At 42.7% G+C, this 20,122-nt stretch overlaps 2 protein-coding genes across 2 annotated transcripts in view; both read left to right on the top strand.

The window, feature by feature from the left end:
• Positions 1-2,224: 2,224 nt before the first annotated feature.
• On the top strand, positions 2,225-5,479 carry LOC120933236 (WAS/WASL-interacting protein family member 1-like). Its single transcript, XM_040346338.1, has 3 exons — positions 2,225-2,423; positions 4,232-4,394; positions 4,471-5,479. The coding sequence occupies exons 1-3, from the start codon at positions 2,225-2,227 to the stop codon at positions 5,477-5,479; spliced, it is 1,371 nt and encodes a 456-aa protein (XP_040202272.1).
• An 11,503-nt stretch (positions 5,480-16,982) lies between these two features.
• Positions 16,983-20,122, top strand: part of BANK1 (B cell scaffold protein with ankyrin repeats 1) — a 421,880-nt gene continuing 418,740 nt past the window's right edge. The window contains exon 1 of the mRNA XM_040329952.1: positions 16,983-17,299. Within this exon, the coding sequence (XP_040185886.1) occupies positions 17,293-17,299 (7 nt within the window). The 5' untranslated portion in view covers positions 16,983-17,292. The remainder of the gene's footprint in view (positions 17,300-20,122) is intronic.

The raw sequence follows: 20,122 nt of genomic DNA, 5'->3' as shown, positions 1-20,122 counted from the left end.
TCCACCCACTATTTTCACTCCTCACCATGCAGCACTAATTTGCATCCTTAAAATGAATTGGCAATTTTTATTTTTATTTTTCTGTTCACTTACCTGATTTATGCCTATATCTTATTTCACTTCCTCCTCTAGGGGGCCACGGCCACAGACCGAATTTTCGTTTTGGTATTGGCTCCTGGGAGATCTTAGTTAGCTTGGCACGGCTCCAGTAACATTTAAACATTGGCGTCTATGGAAAATCTCGGTCAGCTTGGTATGGCTGTGCCATGAAAAACTGACCAAAATTGCACTGCACATGTGCGAGATCGGTAGGGGCATGCTGGGTAGCCAGCATGCATGGAATCCAGGAAGAAGGACACTGTGGCTTCAGATGCCCACACTGGAGATGGCCGCACTGTGCAGAAGTAGAAACATCACAAAGTAAGAAAACAATGCTGCACAGATAGAAAACTGGGCATAGTTACATTGCATTAAAAGTCATATTTCGGCTGGAAATCTGCTTTATGTTTTAATGACGTGAAACATTGAATTCACAGAAAAAAGGAGATAACTGTGCCAACCCAAAAATAATATATATCTTACCACATCTCTCAGAACGGTGAATAATGGCCCAGATTCAGGTACATTTGCGCAATATTTGCGGGGGAGCAGGGCAACGATTTTGCCCTGCGCCCCCGCAAATATTTTGCGCTGCCCTCGATTCACGGAGCAGTAGCTCCGTAAATTGCGAGGGCGCGCCGGCAAAATTGCCCGGTGTAAGCGCGCACAATGTAAATGATCCCGCCGGGGGCGGGAATCATTTAAATTAGGCGCGCTCCCGCGCTGAGCGTACAGCGCATGCTCCGTCGGGAAACTTTCCAGACGTGCATTGCGGCAAATGACGTTGCAAGGACGTCATTTGCTTCAAAGTGAACGTGAATGGCGTCCAGCGCCATTCACGAATCACTTACGCAAACGACGTGAAATTCAAATTTCACGTCGCGGGAGCGGCGGCTATACTTTAGCATTGGCATGCCCCTAATATTAGAAGGGGCAGCCTTGCGCTAAAGTTGCCGTACGGAAACTCCGTACCTGGCTTGCGCGGGGGCCGCGCAAGTTTGTGAATCAGTTGGTAGTATGCAATTTGCATACTACACGCTGATCACAATGGGAGCGCCCCCTAGCGGCACACGCAAGAATGCAGCCTAAAATCTGCGAGGCATAAGAGCCTTATGCCGCGCATATTTTAGGCTGCAGTCGGTGTAACGAGGTTCCTGAATCAGGAGCACTCGTTACACCGGAGCAAGTAAGCAATTGCGCCATGTAACTTATGGTTACACGGGCACAATTGCTTCTTGAATCTGGGCCAATGTTTATAAATAACCTATCTATAATTGATCAAAAAAAAACATAGAGGCCCGCATTCAGAAAGGACTTACGACAGCGTATCTCCAGATACGCTGTCGTAAGTCCAAATCTGTGCTGTCGTATCTATGCGCTTATTCAGAACTGAGATACGCCTGAATTTTGCAAGATACGACCGTCGTATCTTGGGTGCATATTTACGCTGGCCGCAAGGGGCGCTTCCGTAGATTTACGTGTAGAATATGCAAATGACATAGATACGCCCATTTACGAACGTACTTGCGCCCGTCGGATTTAGCTACGTCGTTTACGTAAGGCTTACGTCCGGCGTAAGTTTACCCCTCATAAAGCAGGGGTAAGTCATGTTAAGGTATGAACGTCGGAAACGTCGGAACAGCGTTGTATTTTACGTTGTTTGCGTAAGTCGTATGTGAATGGGGCTGGGCGTAGGTTATGTTCACGTCGAAAGCATTGATCCAACGTATCTAAGGCCCCATTCACACCTAGGCGTTTTTACGCCTGAAACGCACTGCTCACGAACGCGAGAGGGCAGAATTAACATTGTTTCCTATGGTGCCTGTTCACACCTGAACGCCTGAACGCCTGTCGCGCGAAGCTCAAACTAGTCCCGGACCTTTTTTTGTCGCGCGAATCGCGCGACATAGGCGTTTTCGAGCGTTTTTTTTTACCATAGAAAGTAATGGGAAACGCGCGAATTGAGCGTATCGCGCGACAGCAAGCGTTTTTACGCGCGTTTTTACGCGCGTTTTGACGCCCATACAGCTCCAAAACAAAACAGGAAATGACATATTTTTTTACAGGAACTTGTGAAATCACCATTTTACTTTACTTGCAATAAAGAAAAGTCACATTTTTATCAATGGAGGCCGAATTTGATAGAACCCTTTCCATGCTGGAGCCTGAAAATTTCATCAGGATGGTGAAGGAGCACCCCTGTCTTTATGACAGCAGGGCACCGGGCTACAAAATGAGGACCACCCGTTGGGACGCTTGGTGTTCAATTGGGAGCCAAATCTATGAGAACTGGGCACGGATAAATAAGTCCCATGATAGCAAAGGTAAACTCTATCAAAAAACATAACAGAAATACAAAATGCCACTAATGAAATAATGGAATGATTGTTTGTCGTTACAGTAGGCATTTATTACCGTACCAATATGCTGTTAAGTTTAAAAATGTGTCTTTACAAATATGACTATTGTGCGGTCATGCGACATGGCTTATAAACATAAATTGCGTTCTCTTCTTCCCACAAATAGAGCTTATTAATGGTGATATTTGATCCCCTCTGTGATTTTTAATAATCCAACAATGTAGTGACATTTTTCAAAAAAAATATTATTTTACACATCTTTAATCTAAAAAAAAAAAAAAAAAAATTCAATCGACCTAGCGACTACAGCGGCAGGTGGGGACGGGGGCTACACAGGACCTTACACTAAACTGCCTGCAGTGATCAGTAAATATATGTTCACTGCATTCATTGATACTGTGACAAGGGGATGGGGGAGTGGATTGGAGATCCAAAAGGGGATTGTGCCTACGTGTACTGGTTTCAGTGTCATCACTTCCCTCTTCCTGTGTTTACACAGGAGGAGAAAGTGACACGCAGGGGGACACATATAGAGCCACTTAACCCCCGGATGTACCCTGGGGGTCCTGATCGGACCCCCAACCCACGTCTAGGCGGTCACTTACAGGCCCTTTATTAGACCACAGAATAAATACATAAACTAAGTTTACAATTGATAGAATGTCACTAATATAAAATGGCACACAATATGATAGGGCTATTGAACCCAATGATAAAACTGTATCAAAATAAAATTAGAATGAGACTTCTTAAAATATGAATCATTTTTTATTTTTTTCCCGCAAAACAGCATAGTAAAGATTATATTTCACAAAATAAGCGTGTCAAAAGCTGAAAAGTTCAATAAATTAAATGGAATTGAGCTGCCAAGGGACCTGCCCTTCAGGAGAGACAAAGTATGCCGCATACTGTTCACGGACATGTGTCCCCTGTGTGTTCCCACGTACACCAGTCCAATGAGCTCTTTCCAGAGTCTCATGGACTGGCTCCTCGTAATCTAGACCATCGCGCTGCCTGACAAAATTGTGCAAGGCACACGCCGCTTCTACAGCACTAATGGCATTTTGCATGTTGAGTACAATCGGTGTGTGGAGAACCCTCCACTTGTTCGCCAAAATTCCAAAAGCACACTCAACTACGCGGCGTGCTCTGTTAAGCCGGTAGTTGAATATGCGTTTCTCTTCGTTCAGATTATGTCCTGAATAAGGCCGAAGTAGGTGTGTGTTCAGAGCAAAAGCCTCATCACCCACAAAGACACTTGGTAGGGGAGGGCCGTTTGTGCCCGGGAGTGGACTATTTTGTGGAAGGTCCAGACCATCCGTTCGAAGTAATTGCCCAAAAGAGGAGTTCCCAAAAATCGCTGAGTCTGCACTACTTCCATAGGAACCAATGTCAATATAGGTAAAGCAATAATTGGCATCAGCCACAGCCATTAAGACGAATGAAAAGTATTTCTTATAATTGAAATACTGGCTCCCACTAGCCATGGGCTTAACAATCCTGATGTGTTTCCCATCGATCGCTCCTAGACAATTCGGAAAGTTACAGCGTTCCCAGAATACTTCGGAAATTTTTTCCCAGTCCTCTGCTGCCGGTTTTTTAAACACAATGGGTTTCAGGACTTCCCAAATGGCACTGCAGGTGTCCCGAATTATATAACTGGCAGTAGATCTTCCAATACGAAACGAGTAATGCAGACTTGCAATCGATTGTCCAGTTGATAGATACCTACAAAGAAAATAATATATATTATTTTATTTTATTTTTTACAGTGAAAATGCTAAAACTCAAATGGAAGAGCATACGGGACGCCTACGCTCGCCAGCTGAGGGCACAGCGGGAGCAGCGGCGAAGTGAAAGTGGAGCATGTTCGGTAAAAGAATACGTTCACGCAAAGGAATTGGAGTTTCTGAGACCGGTGCTGGATTTGGGGAGGTAAACCATTATCTGTACTTTGCTCGGTAAACCAAATGTTTAAAATTATTTTTGAATACATGATTTCTTTTTTCAGTACTGAAAGCTGCTGGGACGAGGCTGCCACAGCTGTAGTAGACATTGGGGACAGAGAGAGCGTGGCATCGGGGGATCAAGCGATGGCTACTCTGGAGCCGGAACCGCAGCACTCCGAGGCATCAAATTCTAATGCGACGAGACCACTTGCAGAGCAGTCCCCAGTTAACATCGCGCATATTGGACCTCCGCGTGCTCTGCGTAGGAGGGCTCCTGCTCCGGATCCAGCCCTGGATCGTATGTTGGACATTATGACAAACATGTCTGACCGCATGAGCAATAGATCATATGGCCAAAATGTAGCAAAATGTCTGGGGGAACTAATCGATAAAGTTCCCCCAAATCTGCAAGCGGTGGTGCTGTCCTGTACGGCTAGATACATCTCGACATTTATACCCCCGACAGAAGCTGACGATTTATCAGAACCACCACCACCCTATGGCCCATATGCCAATAAACGGACCGAGCATGTCCCAACACCACCCACGACCCATTTCTCCCCACCACCCGTTACCCTTTGGACAGGACCACAGCTTTCCGACCAACCTCCTCGACCAACACCACCACCGACTTCTGCTCACCATCCTTTGACCACCACTCTATCTCATTTACCTCCTGTGCCAACACCTTCCACTCACACTTCTCTGAATCCTTTTCCTTATACACAACCTTCTTCTTACCACCCTCATTCTCCTTTTCCTCATCTCTCAACACCACCTGTCACATACAGTACTCTGCCTCCTACAACACTTTCTTCTTACCACCCACCACCTTCTACTTACCCTGCGTTAACGACTACACCTACATCACATTACCCACATCGACCGAGACAATCGACTTTCAGGAATGCCCCAACACGAACACCACCACCACCACAAGCAACACCACCTTCCAATTGGTCAGGGGAAGACAGCACCACCTCCACTTGGCCCCCTTTTGCCCACGCACTGTCGGTCGCCATGTCACCGCACGGGGAAGAGGACTCCTCCCCAAATTTACAACAATTGTAATTAAGGAATATGTGTAAAACATATAGGCACTTTGTGTATATTTTCCTAATAAAAAAAAAACGACCCAATGTTTTGGTTGGTTAAAATATTAAAATAATTTTGTTCCTACAGAATTTTTGTTTGGTTTTTATTACACATATATATATATATATAATAGAGTGTATTACATTCAAAGCGCTAAATAAAAATTACCTCAGTGTTATGATAAGTCGCTCCACAGGGGGGATACAGTTGCGGAAGTAGGTGTCCATCCTCTGCAATCTGTTGATCAACAATTCCAGCAACTCATCAAAGCTGTAAAGGAAAATGAAATTTAAAATTGGCAATGGAATGGTACTAGGGTTGCCACCTTTCCGGGATTCGCCAGAACAGTTCGGGTTTGGAATCATGTGTCCGGGTTTCAGACTGCCTGACACTCTGACAGATTTTTCTGACCAGACTATGGATTTCCGGCAGGGTTAATGGCTGCAGGGGATGAAAACTTACAACCCAGCAGCCACAGATATACCAGGATGAGATGTGCTATCTGCCAAGGGGTGAGTGAGCTCACCCTCCATCGCTGTCTGACAGAAGCACCCCCCCCCCTTTCTCTATCCTGCCTCTTGGTGAGTACACTAGGATAAATCAGAGTTCTCACATTGGAGTCCTCTCCGTACATCAGAGATCTCGGTTTCCCCCTTAGATCATGGTTCACAGAGCATCCCTTATGTCTGAGTATCTTGAGGTCTCGCTTCAATCAGATTATGTTGGTTAACCCATACAGTGAAAGGGAAATCTGGGAGTTGATATGCAAAAGGGTGACTGTGATGTAAAGGGGGACTCTGTGCACTGTAATGTAAAGGGGGACTCTGTGCACTGTAATGTAAAGGGGGACTCTGTGCACTGTAATGTAAAGGGGGAACTCTGTGGACTCTAATGTAAAGGGGGAACTCTGTGCACTGCAATGGAAAGGGGACTATTTTTATTATATTCATATGATTAGAAATGTAAAATACTAACAAAATATATGTATAGTTCATAGTATTAAAAAAAATAGTTGTGCACCGCAGAAGTGTACATGTTTGACTTGAAGAAAAGGTGGCAACCCAAATGGTACAATGTAAAAAATATATGATTCCAGAACATTTTTTACTAACCTTTTTATGGACATTCTGGTGTAGTCCAGAAATTTGTCTTCATGGTCACGGAGGTCTTGGTACATCACCCAAAATTGCCCTCTTTCTTCCCGATCAGCAATGACGGGGTGTATCCAAAATCTGCGTTGCCTCTTCCTTTTTCTCTGCCTCTCGTTTATAAGATATTGGCTAGCAGTGGCTGCTGCCATGAACAAAGCCATCTCGTCATCACTCATTTTCACAATGGAGTCAGAAGCACAAGGATGACCCGGAAGAGGAATTATCACCCAGGAAGAGGAAAAAAAAACCTTTCACATAGCAACAAATGATGACAGAGATGATCTATTTTACTATTGGTCAAAAAAAAACAAAAAAAAACGCTGGACGTCGCTCTGCGCAAACGCGCGCAAACGCGTACAAACGCGCGCAAACGCGCACCAAAACGCGCGAAAAAAACGCACGTAAAAACGCCTGTAACGCCTACGCCTAGGTGTGAATGCAGCCTTAGGGAGTATTTGCGACGTGATTCTGAGCATGCGCTCATGTGGAATATATGATTTAGATTTATTTATAAGAAAAATTACTTGTTTTTTATTTTTTGTTTCTCTCAATATGCACTTGATGTTTTCTTTTTTTTTAAATATTTATCTCTTTTATTTTATTTAAGAAAAAAAGGACGAATTATTCCGAAAACACAACAGGATGAAAAGAAAATAAAAAAATAGGGGAAGATACATAGTCATATTCACATTTCCTCCCACTACATATAAATACACATACATCCATCGTCCCCAATTCTATATATCCATACATTTATACCCAATATTCCATCCCGTTTCACAGTATATATTTACCTATGTTTACCTTTATTTCTCTTTCTACTTTTATATTAATCATTAAAACAAAAGATATATATAATTAACATTTCTCTATTCCTTCCTCCCCCCAGAGAAAAAAAAATATGACCCATATCCCTCCCTTTTAATAACTCCCCCTTTTCTCCCAGAGAGAGATGGATATGTCAATGTTCTATTTTTTGCCTTCCGTGCAGGTACGCATCTCATACTGGGGTACCTCCACCCCTCATTCCTCACCTATCTCCTCTGACAACAACTTCCCCTCTTCCGAATATATAAATGAATTCCATCCTGTCCATGTTTGGGTATATTGTTCTCTTTTATTTTGAGCTGAAAGGACCAGATCTTCCATGGCTCCTATATCTCTTACTCTATTGAACCAACCTGCAACTGAGGGTGGTCTAGGGTCCCTCCACCTTAAGGTCACCTCCATTTTAGCTGCATTACTTAAATGACATAGCACTGATCTTTTATATGTCTGCACCGGGATCTGTGAGCAATGAAGCAGAAAAAAAGCGGGATCATCTGGTATCCGGAATTCTGTGAATCCCTGAGAGATTCTCCAAATCTCTGACCAGTATTGCTGTATTTTTTCACACGTCCAAAAATATATGCAGTAGAGTTCCACGCTCTATCCCACATCTCCAACAGTATTCCGAGTTTTCAATGGAAAATTTGTGAAGCTTTGCTGGTGTGTAGTACCATTGTGTCAGAAGTTTATAATTGAACTCCTGGATCCGCGTGCAGATCAAGGAGTTCATTGCCAATTCAATAATGTGATTACGCTGGATTGGGGTGAAAGTCCTATCCAAGTCTCTTTCCCATTTACTAATGCCTGGCATCACAAAATCCTCTGGGGGCACATTCAGCAATCCATACATCTTAGAAACCACTCGTGATAGTGGTTCCTCCTCCTCACAGAGAACCTCCAAAGTTGTCAATTGCAGATGAAAATCTATTGACGGTCCCAGAGATCTCAAAAAATGACTTACTTGAATTGCCTGCCAAAAATGTAATTCAAAGGGCCCTCCTTGTTTCGTCAGCAAGTCCACAGTCGGCCAAGTTCCTGACTGTAAAAAATGCGACACCTGGGAAACTCCTTTTTCCTTCAGATTGCTAAACGATCCTACTTCCATACTTGGTAAAAAACTAGGATTCCCCAAAACAGGATACAAGGGTGATTTGCCTGATGAAAATTTGAGTTCTCGGCATATCTAAGCTGTAATTCGTAGTGTCGGACCGATGGTAGGATGTCGCTTTAAAAGGGACAGCAGTGCCGTATAACACCATGGTGCTCTGCCTAAAGGGACCGGGCTATATTGTTGTTCCAAACCTATCCAACATTTGAATTCTGCATGTCTGCACCAATCCACTAGCCTTGCTAGATGAATCGCTCGGTAGTACTTATCTATATTTGGGATTGCCATCCCCCCAAAGCACCTGGGTAGCATCATCAATTCTCTCTTAATTCTTGCCCGTTTCCCCGCGCATATGAATTTCATCAATAGAATACCTACTTGATGGAGGTAGGCTGCTGGAATAACAATCGGCAGTGCCTGAAACAGGTACAACATTTTTGGTAAGATACTCATCTTGACTATATTCCCCCAGGGCAAATCCATGGTGCCTTTTGTCAAGAAGCATTTGTATTGAGTTATACAATGGTGGGAAATTTAACTTGAAGGTGTTCTTTAGGTTTGATGGTATCTGTGTACCCAGGTACTTTAGTGCAGTTACCCATTTGAATCCGAAATTTGGTTGTATGATATTACGCATCGAGGGGGGCATTGCCACACTCATTGCTTCAGATTTCGTATGATTTATTTTCAGATTTGATATCTTACTATAACTATCGATCTCCCCCACAAGGTTAGGGGGAGAGACATGTGGGCTAGGTATGGAGAACAACAAATCGTCTGCATAAGCCAACACTTTATGGGCTCGGTCTCCTATCTGTATGCCCTGTATATCCGGGTTTTGACAGATTTTATTCAGTAGAGGTTCTACTGAAAGCGCAAATAATAGGGGTGAAAGAGGGCATCCCTGTCTTGTACCATTTGCAATCTTAAATGGTTTTGAGAACACTCCATTTACTTTCACTGAGGCCTGTGGGTTTGTATAGACACTCATAATCCATTTGATCATGCGTTCCCCCAAGCCCACATGCCTCAGTACTTCGAATAGAAAGTACCAGTTTACTCTGTCGAATGCTTTCTCAGCGTCGGTGTTTAAAAACACACAAGGAATGTTTTTCTCATTAACGTGGTGGACCAGGTTAAGGACCTTTATCGTGTTGTCCCTCGCTTCTAGTGTGGGTATAAACCCCACCTGATCCAAATCCACCAACTGAGAAAGCCATGGTTGAAGACGCAATGCCAATATTTTCGTGAAGAGTTTTAAGTCTGTATTCAATAATGAAATCGGCCTATAACTGCCGCACTCCGCCGGGTCTTTCCCCTCCTTTGGAATTACCGTAATATATGCTAGAGATGTAGCCGGCGATAGTGCTGCAGTCTGGCCCAGAGCATTAAAGACCTTAATCATCTGATCACTTAATATTGAGGCAAATTCTTTGTAATATCTTATAGTATATCCGTCCGGGCCCGGAGCTTTTCCGGATTTAACTGCTTTAAGTGTTGCCTTCAGTTCTTCAGAGGAAATTGCAGCTTCTAAGCTACTTCGGGCTGGAGATGGCAGTCTCGAGAGGCCTGCTGAGGAAAGATATTCCTCTATTGCTGACACTGGGGCTGGTGTTTGTACCAAGTTATATAGGGAGGAGTAATATTTTCCAAATACTTCTACTATGTCTTTAGGTTTCCGTACTAATTGCCCCTCCTTTCCCTTGATTTGTGGGATATATGTTGACAGATTTTTTTCCTTTAGTTTCCCAGCTAACAGCTTACTGCACTTATCTCCTAATTCATAATTCATCTTCCTACCTTGCTGTATTATTGCTTTGGCTTTAAAACGCAGAGTCTCTGTGAGTTGTCTCCTTAATTGGCCTAATTCTCTTCCCACATAGATTGCTTGTGTTTTTTTGTGTTGAAGTTCCAATTACTGAATTTCTTCTAGCAATTCCCTAATTCGTTTTACTCGTTTTCTCTTCAATATTGATCCATATTTAATCAAAACTCCCCTGATCACAGTCTTATGCGCCATTTCTGGGTCACTCCCCGGCGTGTCATTAAATTGAAAAAATGCTACAATTTCCCTAGCCACCTCTTCCTTAACTTCAGGGTCCTGCAACAGACCCTCATTCAGACGCCAGCGTTTTTCTTGGGAGAGGACCGCATTGGATAGGGAGATGCACAAGCTGATCGGGGCATGATCCGACCACGTTATATTTCCGATAGTCACTTCCGATATTGAAGAAATCAGATAATGGGGGATCAGAAATAGGTCTATGCGGGAGTATACTTGATGTGGGTTAGAAAAAAAGGTGTAATCTCTTTCCTCTGCATGTGGGGTCCTCCAGGCATCTACCAATTGTACATAATGCAACTTTCCGCAATATAGCCTTTCTGATCCCCTCCGGGATTGAAGAGGTCCCTACAGAGGTATCTACTCTAGGGTCTAAGGAGATGTTAAAGTCTCCCCCTAGGATCAGTTTACCTTCTGCAAACTCCAATAAGTTTGAAAGCACTTTCTTCATAAATGTCTCCTGATGTATATTTGGTGCATACAGCGTGGCCAGTGTCACTTTAGCTCCTCCTATACTGCCCTTAAGAAAAATGAATCTGCCTTTTGGGTCCAGACGCTTATCCTCTAGGGACCAGGTCACTCTGTTAGAGATCAAAATTGATACTCCCTTAGACTTTGCCTGGAAATCTGCTTTAATTCCAAAATGTCGTTTGCAAAAAAAAAACTCATATACCAAAAAAAACTCTTGTGCTAAACAATTCCAAAATACCATATGAAGAAAGACTCATATGTAGAGAAATCCATTTATTTAATTTCACCACGTGTGTATAAGTGATACATGCTGTTCTTAATACACTGTGCTCTTCTTAAATAATGTGCACCACCACCACCTAAAATAAGGGGGTCCACTGACCAGATCGCTTTGGGCCACCAGGGCCCTCACCACTTTTGAGGATTTGATCTTTATGTTTGAAATTGAAGGCAGCGGCTAATCATTATCAGAAATTGCACATTGGGGGGCTGAATTTTTTTTACATTTCCAATCTAAACAAAATTACAAGCTCACTAGATTTTTGGCAGGGACAACAGCCACTTGCAGCACGTTGAGTTATACTGACTTTTTAAAATGTTGTTCATACATATACTTTAAAGAGGAATTTCACTTGGTTTAAAAATATTAGTCAGGAGCTACAAATACTGTGGCTGCTGACTTTTCAAAATAAGGTACTTACCAGTCAGTGCATTAAGCCCAGGGCTGTCTTCCCACAGCCGTCTTGGGTTTGGGAGCTGTCTGTGACTTCCTGAGGAATCATAGTCAACTCCCCATTGCACATGCATCAGATTGTATGGTACAGTAAGACTGGCCCTGCAGCCTCTTGGGATATGTGATGTGTCCCAGGAGGCTGCAGGTGGGGAGTGGGGCAGGACAAGCCAAATCATTCTCACCTAGGTGAGAATAAAGGAAGTACTTTTAAATGAAGGTCCACTTAAAATGTACTAAGAGCACCACCTCTGGCTCAGACCCTGGGGGGGGGGGCTGCTCACCACAATCACTCGTAAAACACGGCATTACGGTTTCTATGTTTACAAGTCACAGCTCTGCACTCTGTGTGTAACCCCCCCCCCCGAACTCTGCACTCTGTATGTAATGCAATCCTAGAATTTAATGCCCCTTTAAGACCCTCCCACTGTTCGTGAAATTTGACTGACCACACCCACTATTTGACAGGATTTGGAGGGTGTGTGTGGGTGGAGGGGTTTTGGGGGGTTGTGGTTGAGTTCCAGCACCTATTGTTTGAGAAAAAAAGCCCTGACTAAGAGAGTAAACTAAAACGTTTTTTAGAAAACAAGCCAGCATAAGGTGCCAAAGGGTATTCCATCTTTTATTTCCTCATTGGTCCTTCCATGGAGACCCTGATCCTGCCCCCAAAATGTAAATATCAGCATTCTGTTAGTGAGAGCTTAGACACATCCACAGGCTACTTGGTGTCAAGTGCACCTATTTGGCTTAGGCATGACCAATCGTAATAGGAGGTATGAGTTCCTTGGCTTCACTTTCAAAAATGTGTATAGACACGTTTGTGGGGGTCAGCTTTCTGGAGTGCTTAGAATTGTTCAGTAGTGAAATATAAGTGATACTTGTTCCACTCTTATAATAATAGTATACATTGTATTGCTACATGTACACTTTAATAAAGAACATGCTCTCTGGCTAAATTCAAAATACTAATTGGTAAAGAGTTTGCTACATGTATCTTTCTATACAGTGGAATCTTGGATTACGTGCATAATCCTTTCCAGGAGAATGCTCGTAATCCAAAAGTAGGCGCATATCAAAGCAAGTTTACCAATATAAGTCAATAGAAATGAAAATAATTTGTTCCGCATTGACTTCAATGGCATGCAATACCGCATGTGGCCAGAGGTGGCCGGAGAGCCTAGGAAAGCCGGAGAGCCTAGGAAACACTCGGAAAGGCCAGAGGACAGCTCGAGTGAACTCAGAAAAACTCGGAAAGGCTCAGGAACGGAGTATTTACGTGTTTTTCCGAACGGCGCCCCCCCCCACCTCAGGCCAAACGTGGTACTGCACACCACTGTGGCTTGAATCATGCTCGCTTTGCGAGACAACACTCGCAAACCGAGTCAGGATTTTTTTTAAAACAGTGCTCGTATTGAAAACAAAATACATATATGGTAGAGGGAAACCCTCTTCCAAATGTCGGGATTTTTGATGTGAGATGTTAATTGTAGTAATAAGGTAAATACGCCAAACACAGAGGTTTACAAATTTATCAAAAAGTTTAATATGTATATAAGAGGTTCATAAAAACAGATGTAACATAAATTAGACCACAGTAGTTACCAAAAGCGGAGGTAAATTATAGTATGCAGATTGCCAACTAGTTTCACACTTTCGTGCTTCGTCAGGGCCTTGCAACTTAATCTTTTTTGATTTAGTGGTCTGTGTGTGACATAAGAATATGCCGTTAGTACTCAAATAATTAATACATTGTAATACATTATACATTTAAGTATCAAAAAGAACATAGGGCCAGATTCTCAAAAGGGATACGACGGCGTTTCTCCTGATACGCCGTCGTATCCCTGTTTCTATCTATGCGACTGATTCATAGAATCAGTTACGCATAGATATCCCTAAGATCCGACAGGTGTAATAGTTTTACACTGTCGGATCTTAGGATGCAGTACCGCGGCCGCTGCTGGGGGGAGTTTGCATCGTAAACCAGCGTCGGGTATGCAAATTAGGAGTTACGGCGGATCCCCGACGGATTTTCACGTTCGCTATGTCGCCGCTAGTCTAGTTTCCCGTCGCAAAGTTAGTCGTCGTTTTAGGTGCCCTAACTTTAGTCAGCAAACGTATTGCTGTCTAAAGTATGGCCGTCGTTCCCGCGTCGAAATTTAAAATTTAACGTCGTTTGCGTAACACGTCCGGGAATACGGAAGTACGCTACGCGCGTCGCCGTTCAAAAAAATTACGTCACGGCGCGCAAAGCACGGCGGGAGTTAGGAAACGGAGCATGCGTAGTAGGTCCGGCGCGGGAGCGCGCCTAATTTAAATGGCATACGCCCATTTGAATTGGCCCGCCTTGCGCCGGAGGCTGCGGGCGTAGTTTTCATCGCAAGTGCTTTGTGAATCAGGCACTTGCGATGAAAACTTGTGGCGGTGTAACGTAAACGGGTTACGTTACGCTGCCGCGATTCTACGTGAATCTGGCCCATAGTTTCTGTGTGCTCACCAATTCTGTTAGCGATTGAACCAAAAAATGTCAAAACGCAATCCACAAGATCCCGGCGGCACGGACGGCAGGGGCAAATCGGACAATGACCAGTGGAAGTCAGATCCACTTAACCATTAGATGTGCATATATTAAGGTAATTAAAGACCCAGCACGAGCCAATAAGATGTCTGCAAATTATTAAAGTATATAAGGTAATATTGAGGTATAATGTGCGCATCTGCAAACGTTGACCATTCACAGATATACACAGTTATACAAGATCAGAATATTAAGAATATTAAGATATACATACTACACTACAATGCCTCAAACTGCCGTTACCCCTACTCCTCCTTTGAGGCATTGTAGTGTAGTATGTATATCTTAATATTCTGATCTTGTATAACTGTGTATATCTGTGAATGGTCAACGTTTGCAGATGCGCACAGTATACCCCAATATTACCTAATATACTTTAATCATTTGCAGACATCTTATTGGCTCGTGCTGGGTCTTTAATTACCTTAATATCCGCACATCTAACGGTTAAGTGGATCTGGCTTCCACTGGTCATTTTCCGATTTGCCCCTGCCGTCCGTGCCGCCAGGATCTTGTGGATTGCGTTTTGACATTTTTTGGTTCAGTCGCTAACAGAATTGGTGAGCACACAGATACTATGGGCCAGATTCACGTAGAATTGCGGCCCTGTAACGCAACCCGTTTACGTTACACCGCCGCAAGTTTTCAGTGTAAGTGCCCGATCCACAAAGCACTTACCTGTAAACTTGCGGCGGTACATCGTAAACACGTCCGGCGCAAGCCCGCCCAATTCAAATGGGGCTGGTACCATTAAAATTAGGCGCGCTCCCGCACCGGACGTACTGCGCATGCTCCGTTCGCAATTTTCCCGATGTGCTTTGCGTGAAATTACGGCGGCGTGACGTGTTTGTGAACCGCGACGTGCGTAACGTACTTACGCCAAAAAAAAAAAATCAAAAGCGACGCGGGAACAACGGGCATACTTTAACATGGTGGAGTAATTTTACACCATGTTAATAGCACCCCTAACTTTGCGACGGTAAACTAAGACTTGCGCCGACGTAACGACGGGAAAAACCTTTGTGGATCGCCGTAACTGCTAATTTGCATACCCGACGCTGGAATACGACGCGAACTCCACCCAGCGGCGGCCGAAGTATTGCATCCTAGGATCCGACGGTGTAAGACAATTACACCTGTCGCATCTAAGGGCTATCTATGTGTAACTGATTCTATGAATCAGTCGCATAGATACTCTGAGAGATACGACGGCGTTTCAGAAAAACACCGTCGTATCTCTTCTGTGAATCTGGCCCTATGTTCTTTTTGATACTTAAATGTATAATGTATTACAATGTATTAATGATTTGTGTACTAACGGCATATTCTTTTTTTTTTTATACATGAAAGTTTATTGAAAGAAAGTACAAAGGATAAACATAGAACCACATTCGCTGCATCAGTTTGCGTCATGTAAAACAGCAAGGCAACAAAGCCATAAAAAAAAATAACAATAAAAAATCAGCAAAGAAAACATACATAAGTCTCAGTATGAGTAGGTAAAGTAAAGTGTGTAGTGCAGCCAGTGAGTCACTGGCCAGCCTATCATGAGAAGTGCTTTCTCCTACTATCATGGGACAATTTTAAACGCTTTATAAGTGAATGGAGGCGAATGTTAAAAAGAGGGAAAAAAATTGAAAAAGTAGTAGGTACATAAGAGAAATATTCAGGAGGCAGAATTCAGTGCACAGGATGTGGGGCCCGGATAGGCCCCCCATCAAGGAATTACCAACGACCGTCAAGTCTTAAGAGATTTTTCTCTTGTCGTCTTATTCTCATGATCATGTTATACTGTCCATCAAATCATCATACTCTTTGGAGAAACAGAAAGCGAACCAGGGAGACCAGGTGTCATGGTAACGTTGTACTCGTTCAACAGATTGTGCCGCCGTGTCCTCCATCTCACACACCTCAGAAACCCTTTGTAACCAGTCACGTATCGTGGGAATCCTTGTGGATTTCCAGAACCGGGGGATCAGTGAATTAGCAGCATTTAGCAGGTGCTTGGACAAAGAGTTTTTGTAATTTCTCAGAGAAAAGTGGGAAATATTGAGCAGGCAACAGGCCGCGTCAAGGGGCAGGCTGGTCTCCGCTAACGGCATATTCTTATGTCACACACAGACCACTAAATCCAAAAAGATTAAGTTGCAAGGCCCTGATGAAGCACAAAAGTGTGAAACTAGTTGGCAATCTGCATACTATAATTTACCTCCGCTTTTTGTAACTACTGTGGTCTAATTTATGTTACATCTGTTTTTATGAACCTCTTATATATATATATTAAACTTTTTGATAAATTTGTAAACCTCTGTGTTTGGTGTACTTACCTTATTACTACAATTGACATCTCACATCAAAAATCCCGACATTTGGAAGAGGGTTTCCCTCTACTATATATGTATTTTGTTTTTATTTGTCTCCTCTGATGGGATTGTGAGTTATTGCCAATTGGTTTGGGAAACAATTCCACCCACCATCCAATTTTTCTTTTTTAGTGCTCGTATTGAGAAACGCTCGTTAACCATGTTACTCGCAATCCGAGTTTTCACTGTACATATATTTACCGCACAGAAAAACATGATTTGCTTATCTGTCAGCACCTGACAAAAGACACAGATGAATGAACGTATATTTCAGCCGACACTTCACGTTGTGTCACTTTTTTAACCCATGTATACAAATTTACAGCAACTTCTTCTTTGTTCTGCTGTACACTTTCAGGAAGTATGCTCTGTTAGTTAATAACGCCAGGAAAGGGAGCTATAGATTTGCTGCAAGACAAGTCCGGCATACACTGAACAAAATATAAATTGCTGATCGGGCTGAAGACTGTATTTTTTTGGATATTGGCTGAAACGAAAATGACAGGTATGTTTTTGTTGAAACAAATCTAGTTTACTTGTAAAGTTGCATTCTCAAACAACGAAAGGTTTCCTTATTAGAGAAGTGTTGCAGAGTGCAGACTATGTAAAAGTCACTTCTCTATACCAGTGTGAAGCTGTATTGGAATACCAGTGTATCTTGTAATGAACAGTAGATGTTGATGAGGCTTAGGCATTTGCTTACTCATTTGCTCCTATCTTTGTTATGATACCAAAATGTTATTTCTGCCATTTTTTTCTATTTTATTTTTTTATTCTATATTTAATTTTCTATCAATAATCATTATATTTAATTTCTCCTCATTCTGTCTCTCTACACCTGCCTTTCTCATCCTTTTAACATGGAGGAACCCTTAAAAAAAAAACGTTCTGGTCTCAAGAGATACCTACTAATAATTACTATATCTACAGTTCAGCATATATTGGTGGGGGGTGGACAACTCGACGTGTAAAATGTATCCATTTCTCTATATAATATTTTGGTTTGTTTAACATATGCTAAGTTATTTTAGTCTGAGAGGTGCGTTTTTGTTTTTTGATATTTTATTGATTAATTTGACATAATATATAATTGAATGTATATTCTTACTTTTTGGGGTATATTTCTTATCCCTACATGATTTAAAAATGGTTACTTTTTTGTATGTATGTTCAAAAATAAAAATAAAAATTATTTGATTTAAAAAAACATATATTGGTGTAATGGTAACTGAGAAGAATGTACCTTACATTATGGTAAGTGGGAAGAATTCCCCCTTACAGAAAAATAAGATCATTAGTGACAGTGGCTACTTATGTGTGGGGCAGAAATTGCGTCTCGCTCAACCTAACCTAGCATAGTCTGGAGAGACTCTAGAGTTCCATGGAACCCTGGTTGAGAAAGGCTTCTCTATACTGTACATTTGTGTAAAAAAGAGGCTATTGCAGGAATTTTAAAGTAAAAGTGGCAAAAGAGGGTTTATTGGGACGATCATTATAGTGGGGTACAGCCTAAATCTGAACAAATTCTTTTGTTGGTTTTTCTTCAATAGTTCAGTAAATAAAGGCTTACCAGAAAAGTATGACTGATGCTATATAGAAGTCATGTATCTCATATCTGATATCAGTCCTGTAAATGCTTCTTTTGTTGACGCAAATACTACAAGATACACTTATGCTAGTTTCTACCTTGTTTGCCGACCGAAAGTGCCCTGTCAATAGTTTGCATGTGTATAATATATATATATATATATATATATATATATATATATATATATATATATTTATACACAGTGGGCCAGATTCTCGTAGAACTCCGGTGGCGTAACGTATCGTGTTTACGTTACACCGCCGCAAGTTTTCAGCGTAAGTGCCTGATTCACAAAACACTTACCAGTAAACTTGCGGCGGTGTATCGTAAAGACGTCCGGCGCAAGCCCGCCTAATTCAAATGGGGCGTGTACCATTTAAATTAGGCGCGCTCCCACGCCAAACGTTCTGCGCATGCTCCGTTCGCAATTTTCCAGACGTGCTTTGCGCGAAATTACAGCGCCCTGACGTGTTTGTGAATAGCGACGTGCGTAACGTACTTACGCCAATTTTTTTTTTTTTTTAATTCGAAGTGGGAACGACGGCCATACTTTAACATGGCTGGTGTAAAGTTAAGCAATGAAAAAGATTGCTTAACTTTGCGACGGGAAAAAACGACGTTACGCATGCGAGTCGGTTCGTGGATCGCCGTAAATGCTAATTTGCATACCTGACGCTGGAAAACGACGCGAACCCCACCCAGCGGCGGCCAAAGTATTGCAGCCTAAGATCCGAAGGTGTACGAAGCCGTAAGCCTGTCGGATCTTAGCCAAAAGCTGTCGTATCTTGTTTGTGAATCACAAACTAAGGCCCCGTACACACGACCGAACATGTCTGCTGAAACTGGTCCGCGGACCAGTTTCAGCAGACATGTTCGGTCGTGTGTAGGCCCGAGCGGACAGGATTCCAGCGTACATTTGCCCGCCGGGCCTTTTTCCAGCGGGCAAATATTTCCAAACTTGTTTAGAAACAGCCCGCTGGAATCCTGTCCGCTCGGACATGTTCGGACGTCTGTACAGACCTACCGTACATGTCCGATCGCCCGCCATCCCTCGCATGCGTCGAATGATTTTGACGCATGTGTGGAAGCATTGAACTGGCAGGGCCGCCCACGTCGCCACGTCATCGTCGCCGCGACGGCGCGGCCACGCCCCACGTATTGTTTACGCGCGGATTTCTGTATGATGGTGAGTACAGCCATCATACAGAAATCCCCGGGCAGACATGTACGGTGAAAACGGCCTTTGATACGACGCGGCAAATTTGAAAATACGCAGGAGTATCAGTAGATACTCCGGCGTATTTGTTCTGTGAATCTGGCCCAGTATCTCACAAAAGTCAGTACACCCCTCACATTTTTGTAAATATTTTATTAAACCTTTTCATGTGACAACACTGAAAAAATGTAAAATAGTGAATGTACACCTTGTATAACAGTGTAAATTTTTACACAGTGCACAGGATTAGCCCCTTAGGTTCCACAGTGAGTATAACAATCATGATTTAATGAATATACAGACTGATGTGACTGTTGTGGGTTAGTAACACTTTAAATATTACAATCTTCAGACAAAACAAAATCAAATACATGATACATGAGGAAAAGAGGGCTATACCCAACTAAGGCTAAAAGAGATAGGCAACACCAGATTACTAAAGGCAAATAGGCTGCTCTATTTGAAAAGGAATTTTCCCCAGAGCTTAGTTAATGAGATGAAGCTCTGCTGACTTCAACCGTCAA

The sequence above is a fragment of the Rana temporaria genome, chromosome 1 (assembly GCF_905171775.1).
Source record: "Rana temporaria chromosome 1, aRanTem1.1, whole genome shotgun sequence".
Taxonomy (NCBI): Eukaryota; Metazoa; Chordata; class Amphibia; order Anura; family Ranidae; genus Rana; species Rana temporaria.
This window is presented reverse-complemented; position numbering and strand designations above follow the sequence as displayed.

Bases quoted from the DNA above. Each gene is read 5' to 3' on its own strand.
- LOC120933236 (XM_040346338.1), top strand. From the start codon at position 2,225: ATGGAGGCCGAATTTGATAGAACCCTTTCCATGCTGGAGCCTGAAAAT. The intron at 2,424-4,231 runs GTAAACTCTATC...TATTTTTTACAG, and splicing joins TAAGTCCCATGATAGCAAAG to TGAAAATGCTAAAACTCAAA. The intron at 4,395-4,470 runs GTAAACCATTAT...TTCTTTTTTCAG, and splicing joins CCGGTGCTGGATTTGGGGAG to TACTGAAAGCTGCTGGGACG.